General features: G+C 43.6%; 1 protein-coding gene and 2 long non-coding RNA genes across 4 annotated transcripts in view; 2 read left to right on the forward strand and 1 right to left on the reverse strand.

Annotated features, from left to right (window-relative positions):
- The first annotated feature begins 18 nt into the window (after positions 1-18).
- LOC115518962 lies at positions 19-6,501 on the forward strand. Its single transcript, XR_003970357.1, has 4 exons — positions 19-661; positions 1,759-1,848; positions 5,109-5,325; positions 6,205-6,501. It is a non-coding gene; the product is annotated as an uncharacterized LOC115518962 (long non-coding RNA).
- A 478-nt stretch (positions 6,502-6,979) lies between these two features.
- CERS5 (ceramide synthase 5) overlaps positions 6,980-12,186 on the reverse strand; it is a 33,723-nt gene continuing 28,516 nt past the window's right edge. Inside the window, exons 8-11 of one of the 2 annotated variants that reach the window (XM_030322575.1) lie at positions 12,063-12,169; positions 11,137-11,293; positions 10,007-10,115; positions 7,888-7,913 (exon numbers count right to left, since the gene is read on the reverse strand). In XM_030322575.1, the coding sequence (XP_030178435.1) occupies positions 7,891-7,913; positions 10,007-10,115; positions 11,137-11,293; positions 12,063-12,169 (396 nt within the window). In that variant the 3' untranslated portion in view covers positions 7,888-7,890. Of the gene's footprint in view, positions 7,914-10,006; positions 10,116-11,136; positions 11,294-12,062; positions 12,170-12,186 lie in introns of both variants that reach the window. The other variant, XM_030322574.1, reaches the window with a different exon arrangement.
- LOC115518963 overlaps positions 7,863-12,186 on the forward strand; it is a 28,554-nt gene continuing 24,230 nt past the window's right edge. Inside the window, exon 1 of the long non-coding RNA XR_004343884.1 lies at positions 7,863-7,943. This is a non-coding gene — a long non-coding RNA (uncharacterized LOC115518963). The remainder of the gene's footprint in view (positions 7,944-12,186) is intronic.

A 12,186-nucleotide genomic window follows, 5' to 3' on the forward strand; every position in this document is an offset into this window, starting at 1 on the left:
ATTTGTATCATGTCTACTAGTCTGTAAGCTTTTTTTTTTGAATACATGAATATATTTCCAATGTAAAATATTTAAAAAATAGAGATAAGTAAAAGTACCCCTTGTCACTCCCTCTATTCCTCATCATTTCCCTACACAGAAGTGACTAGTGTTAACCATTTCCAGTGTGTTTATATATACGTAAAATATGTGGTGTGTGTTGATTGAGTTTGCTTTTCTCTGGTTTCTTCTATTATTCAGAGGCCAGAGACTCAGAAGAGAGCCAGTAATGGGCAAGGCCTGGGACACCATGGCTCTCCACACCCTGTGTTAGTCAAGGTCAGCTTTGCTGGCAAGGTTATAGTTTGTCCTGGGAACCCTACTGCAGGGAGGGGACAGTGAAGGAAAGTAGCCAGGCAGAGCCATAAAAAGGAATGCCTCTGTGACTCCGTCAGCCAATTCCTTGTAATAAATTACTGTCAGTAGAGCCCTGTTGCTGCCAATAAGTTTAGTATTGTTTCCTAGATGTCTTTCATAGAGCAGTCATTTGAGTGAAAAAAGATCCCAAATCTGTTTTGTTTTGTTTTCTATAGGCCTAGGGTTTGTGGCTAAATTTCTTGGTGAGGCCTGCTCTTCAAAAGACTATTTATTGAACAAGAAAAAACAACTGCAGATGGCTGAGGTGAGGGTGGTACAAATTGTAACCTTGCTACCTATCAGTCTATGTCAATTCATAGTCTCCTTTTCCATTTCCTGTGCCTCTAAGGTCTAGTCCCAATTAGTAAGATACCCTCCCTGTGAGTACTTTTCAAAGACTTATTTGTTGCTTTAAATCTTTGAGGGCTCCCATAACCTACCATCTAAAATTTAACTCTTCAGCATGAAAGTCAAGGTCCTTCACTATATGGCCCCAAGCCATCTTCGTATTCTCATCTCCCACTTTGATCCAACTCCCAACAAGTTCCAGTTCCCTGCCAATGCATTATACTTTTGAGGAATACCCGGGTGGCTCAGTGGGTTAAGCATCTAACTCTTGATTTTGGCCCAAGTCATGATCTCAAGGTTCATGAGTTTGAGCCCTGCGTTGTGCTCTCCGCTGATTGCACAGAGCTTGCTAGGGATTCTGTCTCCCTCTCTCTCGACTCCTCCTGCATGCGTGCATACTCTCTCTCAAAATAAATAATATATAAACACTAAAATTTTTTTGAAATATCCCAAATGTATTTAAAGCACTAAAAATAAAATGTGCCATTTACCCATCTTATCCACATCTTCCCTTCCCAGAGATAAACACTATCCATCCTTCTCGTGCTGTATATGTTTCCATACTTTTACTATAGAAATGCCCTTAATATTATTTTGGGGTTAAAAAAAGTAATGTTAATGGCATCAAAAGGGACATATTCTTTTGAAGCTTGCCATTTTTCACTCAACATTGTTTTTGACATTTATTTAGCCATCGTGCTAATTTTATGTGGCAACATGACTGGGCCATGGAGTGCCCAGATACTTGGTTAAACATTCCTGGTGTGTCTGTGAGGGCTTTTCTGGATGAGATTAACATTTGAATCCATAGACCAAAGTAAAGCCTATTGCCCTCCCCAGTGTGGTTGGGCCTCAGTCAGTCCATTGTCAACTGTCAACTTGAATTAAAACAAAAAGGCATAGTAAGAGAGAATGCTTTCTGTCCTCTTGACTGTCTTTGAACTGAGACACTGGCCTTCCTCTGTCTTTGGACTCAGACTGGAACTTATACCAATGGGCTCTCTGGTTTGTCAGGCCTTCAGAATCAGATTGGAAATACATCAGCTCTCCTGGTGCTCCAACTGCTGATTTCAGATCCTGGGACTTCTCTGCCTCCACAACCATGTGAGCCAATTTCTTATAACAAATTAAGAAACATATCTAGGTATCTAGATATCTAGATATCTATATCTCCATCCTACTGGCTCAGACTAGTACATCCATATTGACAAAACTTAGTGGGTTTTTATTTATTTATTTTTATTTTAGACAGTGTAAAGCGTGCATGCAAGTTGGGGAGAGGGGCAGAGGAGAGAGAGAATCCCAAGCAGGCTGCACACCCAGCACCGAGTTGCTCAACCAAGCCACCTAGGTGCCCCAAGAAAACCTAGTTTTTAATCGCTACATAATATTCCAACTGCATGAGTAAATCAATTTATTCCATCCCTCTAGTGAAAGATCACGGAGACATCTCCACTTTCTCCCTCCTAGAAAAGTGTAGTTTCCTTGGGCCCATATGCTACTTTCTCCCAAGAATAATTATTACTAATATTTAGCTTTACTAGTTATTGTTAAGCTGTTTTTCCAAAGTGGTGTTAAGTGGTTTCTGTTCGTTTTAATTTACATAGTGACTTCTCGTAATGTAGAGCACCTTTTTGTTGATTTCTTATCTATTAGCATATGTTTCCTCTAGAAACTGCCTGTTCATATCCTTTGCTCCTTCCCTTGCCTCTGTCTTACTATTGGGTTGTCTTTGTTTCTTTGTATCTGTATTCTGGATAACAAGATTTTGTTAATCAAACGTGTTGCAGGTTTGACAGAGATGGTCTTCTAGAGCTTTTTTATCTGGGAGGTGGTGGCGGTGGTGGCGTAAGCATCCCACGTGGTCTGCATCATCATGCACATGTCTCTCTAGAGCAGTGCCATGGATAACTGACCTGAGACCACTTTCATGCAAGTTCTTACTTGGGGATGGGGTGGGGGTGGGGGTCATGATGGTTCCTAGTCCACATAGAAAGTATCTATTTGAAGTTCTCAAATTCATGGGGGAGGGGAAGGAAAAAAAAGAGGTTAGGGAGAGAGCCAAAGCATAAGAGACTCTTAAAAACTGAGAACAAACTGAGGGTTGATGGGGGGTGGGAGGGAGGGGAGGGTGGGTGATGGGTATTGAGGAGGGCACTTGTTGGGATCAGCACTGGGTGTTGTATGGAAATCAATTTGACAATAAATTCCATATTAAAAAAAAAAGTTCTCAAATTCACATGAAATGTAGGCCCATTTCATGGGCCTGGAACTCTGGAATCTTCTGACTCCACAAGCCCAAGCAAACTTCCTTGCTTTCTTCTTTTGCCAGCTGGATGCATTTTTCAGTTTCCCCTCTTTTACTAAGACTGTTGCTATCTCAGGGTCCCAGCTTTAACTGGAGGTCTCATTTCCAGCTTCCTGCTTGGTCTTGTCTCTTGTCAGCATTACCAAGTATATTCCCCTTATCCCTCTAGTAATTCATTGTATCTTTTGTGTCCCTTTCTTGGAAGCTCAGCTACACATTAAAAACAAAAAACCAGGGAACACCTGGGTGACTTGGTCCATTAAATGTCTGACTCTTGATTTCAGCTCAGGTCATGATCTCATGATTGGGGAGTTCGAGCTTCACGTTGGGCTCTGCACTGACATTGTGGAGCCTGCTTGGGATTCTCTCTCTCCCTCTCTCTCAAATAGATAAACTTAAAAAATATATATATATATATTTTTTTCTTTTATTTTTTATTTTTTTTTTTAATTTTTTTTTCAACGTTTTTTATTTATTTTTGGGACAGAGAGAGACAGAGCTTGAACGGGGGAGGGGCAGAGAGAGAGGGAGACACAGAATCGGAAACAGGCTCCAGGCTCCGAGCCATCAGCCCAGAGCCCGACGCGGGGCTCGAACTCACGGACCGCGAGATCGTGACCTGGCTGAAGTCGGACGCTTAACCGACTGCGCCACCCAGGCGCCCCTATTTTTTATTTTTATTTTTTTACGTTTATTTATTTTTGAGACAGAGAGAGAGCATGAATGGGGGAGGGTCAGAGAGAGAGGGAGACACAGAATCTGAAACAGGCTCCAGGCTCTGAGCTGTCAGCACGGAGCCCGATGCGGGGCTCAAACTCACGGACTGCGAGATCATGACCTGAGCCGAAGTCGGATGCCCAACCGACTGAGCCACCCGGGGGCCCCAAAAAATATATATTTTAAAAAGTGACCTTTATGTACCATTTCTAGATGTTTGTCTCAGGTTATTTTAGCCTGCATTAAGCCAGAACTGATCTCTTTCATATACTTTGACATCTCTTCCAAACATAATACCTTTCCATTTCTGTTTTCCTAGCAAAACTCTACTCATCTTCTATGGCCTAGCTTCAATTTTCAAGTTTTCTCCCATCTTGCCAAAAATAATTTAGGATAGTTCTTATCACGGAGTGCCTGGGTGGCTGAGTCAGTTAAGCGTCCAACTTCAGCTCAGGCCGTGATCTCACGGCTTGTGAGTTCAAGCCCCACATTGGGCTCTCTGCTCTCAGTGCAGAGTCCACTTTGGACCCTCTGTCCCCTTCTCTCTTTGCCCCTCCTCTACTGTGCATATGCTCTCTCTCAAAAATAAACGTTAGAAAAAAAAATAGTTTTGGGGTGCCTGGGTGGCTCAATCAGTTGAGTATCTGACTCTTGATCTCGGCTTGTGTCATGATCTCACAGTTTCGTGGGTTTAAGCCCCACGTCGGGCTTTGTGTTGACAGTGTGGAGCTTGGCTGGGATTCTCTCTCCTCTCTCTCTGCCCCAATCCCACTTGTGCTGTGTCTCTCTCAAAATAAACAAACACTTAAAAAAAATAATAATTCTTATCACATTGTAGTTATTTTTCCCCCCTTACTCGGGGTATCTGAGCTCTTTTAGAGTAGAAACCCAGATCTTGTTCATCTTTGTGTCCCCAGCTTCTGCCACAGTGCCGATCCTAAAGTAGGCACTTAAATTTTTTTTTAACGTTAATTTCTGAGAGAAACAGAACACGAGCAGGGGAGGGGCAGAGAGAGAGGGAAACACAGAATCTGAAGCAGACTCCAGGATCCAGGCTTTCAGCACAGGGCCCAACACGGGGCTCAAACTCATGAACCATGAGATTATGACCTGAGCTGAAGTGGATGCTTAACTGACAGAGCCACCCAGAAGGCACTTAAATATTTCATTGAACTGAAAATACTTCCCTGCCTGAAATACTGGATCTAAAGTCTGAAGAACTTGGTTTACAACCAGCGTACTGAATCACTTAGGAACGAAACTCATACCATTACTTTTAGGATTGCGATAACGTGATAGCTCATGATAGATGATGGGCAATCTGGGTTTGTTTTTTTAGTAATCTCTGTGCCTAACCCAACGTGGGGCTCGAACTCACCACCCCGAGATCAAGAGTAGCATATTCTACTGAGCCAGCAAGGCGCCCCACTGGTCTTTTTGAGCAATTTGAGACTCCATGTCCTCAGTGTGGCAGATTGAATTTTTCAAAGATGAAAGCAGCTGTGTCTCCCATTCTACGCGTTCTTCTACAGTGACCTTGCTCCTCCCATCAAGAGGTACTGTAGTCTCTATCTTGAATCTAGGTGGTCTCTGTGACTACTTTGATCAATAGAATACCGTGGAAGTGATGTGTGCCAGTCTAGATGACATTCTTAATGTTTTTAAGAGAGTGTGTGAGCAGGGGAGAGGGGCAGAGAGGAAGAAAGAGAATCTTAAGCAGGCTCCACACTGTTCGTGGCTCATTCGGTTAAGTGACTTCAGCTCAGGTCATAATCTCACGGCTCATGGGTTTGAGCCCCATGTTGGCCTCTCTGCTGTCACCACAGAGCTCGCTTTGGATGCTATCTCCGTCTCTCTGCCCCTTCTCTGTTCATGGACTCTCTCAAAAATAAGTAAACACTAAAAAAAAATAAATGCTATAAAAAACAGAATCTTACAAAAATAAATTTCCTATTTCACAATTACTAGTCTATTCAACTAATAAGGCAACTTGAGGAACTAAATGTAAGACTTTAGCTCTGACCAAATAACTATGTAAGATTTTTTTTAGAAATTTTTGCATGCCCCATAGTAAGTCTATTTGTTTTTTTATTAAAAACTTTTTAAAAATATTTTTTTAATGTTTATTTTTGAGAGAGAAAGAGAGAGTGCAAACAGGAGAGGGGCAGAGAGAGAGGGAGACACAGAATCTGAAGCAGGATCCAGGCTCTGAGCTGTCAGCACAGAGCCTGACGTGGGGCTTGAACTCACAGAGAGTGAGATCATGACCTGAGCTGAAGTCGGACGTTCAACCTACTGAGCCACTCAGGCGCCCCCATAGTAAGTCTTTTCAAAAACCAGCCACTCAGTAAGGTGAGTTTAGCAGGGTCGCTATCCCAGTAATGTCAGTGAACATCAAGTATCTGATTCTTAGAACAGTAACTGGTTTCTTTCAGTTTTCACCCATCTCCCTGACAGTGAAGCACTCCATATGCCTTAATGTACACAACATCTGGAAATACTATGACAATCTGAATATTCGCTAAATGAAAAACTACTCTGAGATGAATAATGTCATTGTTAATTTTGCCAGGACCTCAACTACAGGTAAGTCTGGATTAGGAAGACTGTTTTTCCATGGCTAAAAGAAAACAGAACTAAAAGAGGAAACATCTTCTTGGATTCATTTATTGCAATCTTTAAAAAAAAATTTTTTTTAATGTTTATTTTTGAGACAGAGAAAGAGCATGAGCAGGGGAAGGGCAGAGACAGAGAGGGAGACATAGAATCTGAAGCAGGCTCCAGGCTCCAAGCTGTCAGCACAGAGACTGATGCAGGGCTCAAACTCACGAACCGCAAGATCATGACCTGAGCCGAAGTCAGACGCTTAACCGACTGAGCCACCCAGGTGCCCCTTATTGCAGTCTTTTAAATGTTAACTGGTAGTCTCTGTATGGGAAATAAGTGTATCTAAAAGTGTCTTCAACCAAATCCTTTGTTGGTTTGGTAACATGCATATATCTGCTCAGTATTTTTTGTGACTACTATGCATGTTTATTTTTTTCTTAATACATAAAGCCATAAAATGTAGGCACTCTTTCCAGCAATGCACAGAAAGTAAAAAAATGTGGTGTCTAAGAGCCTTTAGAATCAGGTCTGAACATTTTCTGAATTAGCGTATGGATTCAGGGAATTGGGGATAGAGTCACTGAAGAGGCTGAGACAGCAGAGGAGGGTTGAAGCACTTTTAATCACACAAGAGTAAACAACAGTATAAACCCTTAGCGGCTCGCCCAGTGGCTATGGTCCTCTTCCAGCCCTCAGCTCACCCTCCCCCACTCCCGCTCCCTGCGTACCATTGAGTGAAGTGCAGGGCGTCAGCAGGACCCTGTCACTACCAGGTGGTAGGAAGGGACTCTAGCTAGGGGCCACAAAAACCCTGATCATCCATCCATGGTTATCTGTTTCTGTACAACTTCGTGTGACTTTTCGAGCTCCGAGGAGTAACAGTGCAGAAACCTGGAGCTGAACTCTACTGTTCCATTCAGATGGCCATAGCTTCAAAAGCCATGGACAACAAGGGAAGGGACCAGCATTACTCAAGTCCAGAGCCAGCATTACTCAAGATGCAGCCAAATCTGGGATTGAGGTGGGTTCAAAGGGGGCACAAGGCCTACCGGCCCCAGTCTAGTATTGTGCCCCAACCCAGGAAATGAAACTCGTGCATATGCACACATGCACATGCACACACACATACACATGCAGACAAACACACACACACCCACACACACACCCACAAAGCAAATAACATTACCGAAAGAACCGGAGGCTATTAAATACAAAATGGCAGAGTTGGTTTTTTTTTTTTTTTTAAGTGAAAATATTTGCTCTTTTGATTCTCCTCAGTGCCCTGCAGAGCCCCTAGTCACAAGAGTGTAGGTGGGGAGGCCTGAGAGGAGTAGGTTGCCAGTGGCCCTACAAGTCCATGTGTGCTCTAGTCCCCACACCAACCACCTTACTCTTCAGCCCAGTAGCTGCTTCCCATGTGACCATTCACCCGATTGGCGCCATTGCTGGAGCTGCTGCCACAGGGGCTTTTTGAGTTGGTGGTCGCTTCTTCTTCCTCTGAGCTGCTCTCCACATCACTGCGATCGTCCTTCGACACCTGCGTGGGACGGGGCCAGAAGTACGAAAGGTGAGGACAGAACTTGTCTGCTATTGTAAGACCACACAGCCCATGTTTGGGCACTGCTCCCACCGTGGCCCACTTTCTGGTGGCACCTGACTCAAAACACTACCTGCGCCATGGATACCATCGTGAAAAGGTATCCTCTGCCTCTTTCTCAGTTTCTCTCTCCTCATCTCTGATTCTGTTCCCTATGGAATAAGAAGCTGCGTTGGCAGTGGGGGGTGTGTGTCTCTCAGGACCAGCCGAGGGAGGTGAAATCATTCTCTGAGGCCAGGTTTAGGTCTGAGGGAAACTCCAGATGCTCTTCTCCTCCCCCACTTCAAAAAATAGAAAAGGCCGATACAAACAATACAGATGGCCGTCACCATCGCTTCTATCTCGTGATGGTTGTGGCCACTGCAGTTATTCATGTTGGTTATCCTGACTGTTGCTTTATCCCCAAAGCTGATTCATAACTAGGCCTTCTTCAGTAGTTTTACTGTCTTTGGGCTTAATACCCTATGACACTATTTCTCCAATCTTGTCCGTTTTCCCACTGGCAAGACCACTTCTGTGCAACTTTAGCATTGCCAAGATACCAGTCTGGTGAAAAGAAAAGTGGATTGGCCGTCATCAAGAGAAGAATCCCAGCCCCAATCATGTTGCTGTCTGTGAATCTTTTTTTTTTTTTTTAATGTTTGTTTATTTTGAGAGAAAGAGCGAGTGAGCATGTGAGTGGGGGAGGGGCAGAGAGAATGGGGGAGAGAGAATCACAAGCAGGCTCCATGCTGTCAGTGCAGAGAATGGGTCTGTATGGTTCTACTGTCTCCCTGGGGTCCGGGGAAGAGCCTGGCATAAAGTAGGCCCTCAAGAATATTACTGAATGATTCTTTCATTTAATCTCCCTGCTACCTTGCTAGTTGTATTTTGACACCCCCCCCACCTTTTTTTTTTTAATGTTTATTTTTGAGTGAGCAAGCAGAGGAGGGGAGGAGAGAGGATCTGAAGCCGGCTCTGTGCTGACAGTAGAGATCCCAATGTGGGGCTTGAACTCACAGAACCATGAGATCATGACCTAAGCCAAGATCAAGAGTCAGACACTTAACCGACTGAGCCACTCAGGCAGCCTGAATCTTTTTACCTCTTAACCACAGCTTTTCGGTTTTAGATTTTCAAATGAAGAGTTTGGACTGGAAAAACGTTTTCTAATCAAAACTACCCTGCATATCAAGCAAAGTCTTTTTAGTTCTTTACCATGGACCATAAAAAGTAAAGGAGAGAAATCCAATGAGACCTGTCAGACTTCTGACTTCCAGAACTGACAGAATCAGTGTGGGTTTTTTTTTTTTTTTTGTTTTTTTTTTTTTTTTTTTTTTTAGTAAGCTCTGTGCCTAATGTGGGGCTTGAACTCATGACCCTGAGATTAAGAGCCTCATGTTCTACCAACTGAACTAGCCAGGCACCCCTCAATGTGTTTTGTTAAAAAAAAAAAAAGTAAGGGGCGCCTTGGGTGGCTCAGTCTGTTGAGTGTCCAACTCTTGATTTCGGTTCAAGTCATGATCTCACGGTTTGTGGAATTGAGCTCCGCCGTTGGGCTCTGCACTGGCAGAGTCTGCTTGGGATTCTCTCTCTGCCCTTCCCCTGCTTGAGTGCACATGCTGTCTCTCTTTCAAAATGAATAAGCTTAAAAAAATAAATCCATAAAAAATAAATTTTAAAAAAAGTAAAGGAAAGAAGGGGGTGAGAAGGGAACAAAGATCTATATGCTGTTGCCAAGGAGTGGGGCACTTGCTTTGGTTAGCTCTAAGACTCTGTGATCTATTGCAGCTTTGACCTCTGAGCCCAGGCAACTGACAGATTTGAGGTAAAGGGAGGCTCAGAAAGGGGAAAAGATAAGAGTCGACTCAACTCTTGCCTCCATTTAGAAAAAACTATCTGGCAACTTGAGCTCCAGTCAACAATGGCCCCACAAGGTCAGGAGACCGGCATGCTCTGAGACAACACAGGGAACAGGAAGGGAAGCAGGAAGGAAGAGGAACACATTCAGACAGACATGCTTTACTGAACACTAGAAGCACAGATACACTTACATGCAAGAGATGAAACTGTCCAGCTCCCACCAGGCATAGAAAAAAGGAAGGAGGTGAGAAAAGAGTGGAGAGTACAGAGTCTGGGTCTAATCCTTCCTGGATAGGTCACCTGGTCAGGAAAGAAAAGCAGGGGAGAAGAGAGATGTCCAGTAGCTACAGCAAGATGCATAGGCACACTGAGCAAGTTCTGAAACCACTTGCAGCCATAAGGAACAGGGACACAAGAAATCATATATGCCTGGGTTACATTACATTCCATCCCTTTGTCCTAGAGTCAGTGTCTCCTCTAGCAGAGCCCCCCTCCCCCGCCCCCCACCACCCCTCCCAGCTTGGGCTCTGCATTTGCCGAAGGCTGAATCCTCAGCCCGTGCGAAAATCCCAGCCTGACTGCTTCAGAACTTGCAAAATTCAGTTATGAGTTTCATCATTTTTACCATAAATGACATCTTTCTTTGTGTTTTTGGGCTCTTGGCATAAGATGGGTATTTGAAACCCTAAATACCAATCTCATTTAGGATCATTTCTTCATACAACAGTGGGATGAGGTCAATACTTAGTCCCATATCTTAAACATCACAGTGTGGTCATCTTGGGGTGGCTTGTGAACTACCATGCCATTCCTAGGCAATCAAACATTTCTGCTTTCATAAGTTTATAGTGTAGAGTTCTACATACAATTTCCTTTGGAAAAAAGGTTTCTGTGCTAAAAAAAGCCAAAATATGAAATCCACTGAAGTAGGTAAGGGGTAGGAAATGGTTAAAGCCATCTAGAAACATAACACTATTCATTATTTAACCACAGTTATTGTAAGGGACAGAAAGAAGGCAGATCTTTCCTCCTGTATCTTTTTTCTTTTTTTTTTTTCTCCAGTAATCTCTGTACCTAAGGTGGGGCTCAAACTCATAACCCAGAGATCAAGAGTTGCATGCTCTACTGACTAAGCCAGCCAGGCACCCCTCTTAGTGATATCTTAAAAGGCTAAACACTTATAGAAAAGGAGTCCTCTGGAGTCCTAAGCTTTTTGCTGGGTCTGCTTGAGTAGCTGGGGCTCACTAGGCTAGAGAAGTCTACTGAGTAATATCTATCTTCCTACCCAGCCCCAAAGAAAGAAGCCATCTTTCCTCCTCACCTTTCCTCGGATCAAAGCTTTAAAAGCAATTCGCACAATTAGGTAGGACCAGATGACATGCAGAACCTGTAGGATCAGGAGAAGGCCATTGAAGAGCCACCAGGAGGGATAAGGCCCGATCATCTCCCAACTCTCAAAGAAAGTCGTGTTCAGAATCCTAGAAGAAGTAGGCCAATGGTGAGATTCTAGAGTTAAAGCCAAGTAGACAGCAATGAAGTGGAGTTCCCTGGGAAGCAGAACCCAGTATGTTTTCTCCCTATACATTGTAACAGTTGAAATTCTAGGGATATTCATTAACACTGAGAAAATAAAGAAAGGGGGCCTATGAAATTTTCTATCTTTAGGGGCAGGGAAAGATATGTGAATCTCAGAAATTGGTGGATTAAGTCACATTTAATCGTTTCAAATACGCAGAGTTTCACAAAATTGGAGCAGCAATTTTAATCATAATCCTAGTCATTACTCAGATCCTCAGGCACATACAGGACAGGTGGTGGCTGATTCGCTCAGACTAAGCAAAATCTCCAACCTGCAGTCACTGACTCTGTACCATCAAGTAGGGAGTGTACAAGTGAGAGTGGTGTGTGTGTTGGTTAGGGTGGGGTAGAAGGTATAAGAGCAGGAAAACAAGAAGAGCCTGAGAATTTTATAATCAGCACAAAAGAAGGCAAAGGAATTACTTAGGCATAAAGTGAGGGCTGTCCCTCAGACAGGAGTCAGGAAAGCCACAGCCAAGTGAGTTGGATGTTCTTAGTCTGGATTACACCTCCCTAGGAATACTGTGGGAGGGTCCTGTGAGTCCACAAAGGGTCAGGTTAAGCCAAGGATAAAGCAGGGCAATAGGGTTTTTGGTGGCCTATTTCCTAAATTGGCAAAAGGTATCATTAGCTACATACTGACCACAGCTCCATGACCCTAACACTCACCAGAATGGGTAGATTCCTAGACGAGTGACCACAAAAACAGCACTGAAGATCACAAAAAGGGTGTCACAGAGACGCTGGTATTTGGCATAATTGGCCAGTTTGGCTGCCTGGAGAAAGGAAAATA

The sequence above is a fragment of the Lynx canadensis genome, chromosome B4 (assembly GCF_007474595.2).
Source record: "Lynx canadensis isolate LIC74 chromosome B4, mLynCan4.pri.v2, whole genome shotgun sequence".
Classification (NCBI taxonomy): Eukaryota; Metazoa; Chordata; class Mammalia; order Carnivora; family Felidae; genus Lynx; species Lynx canadensis.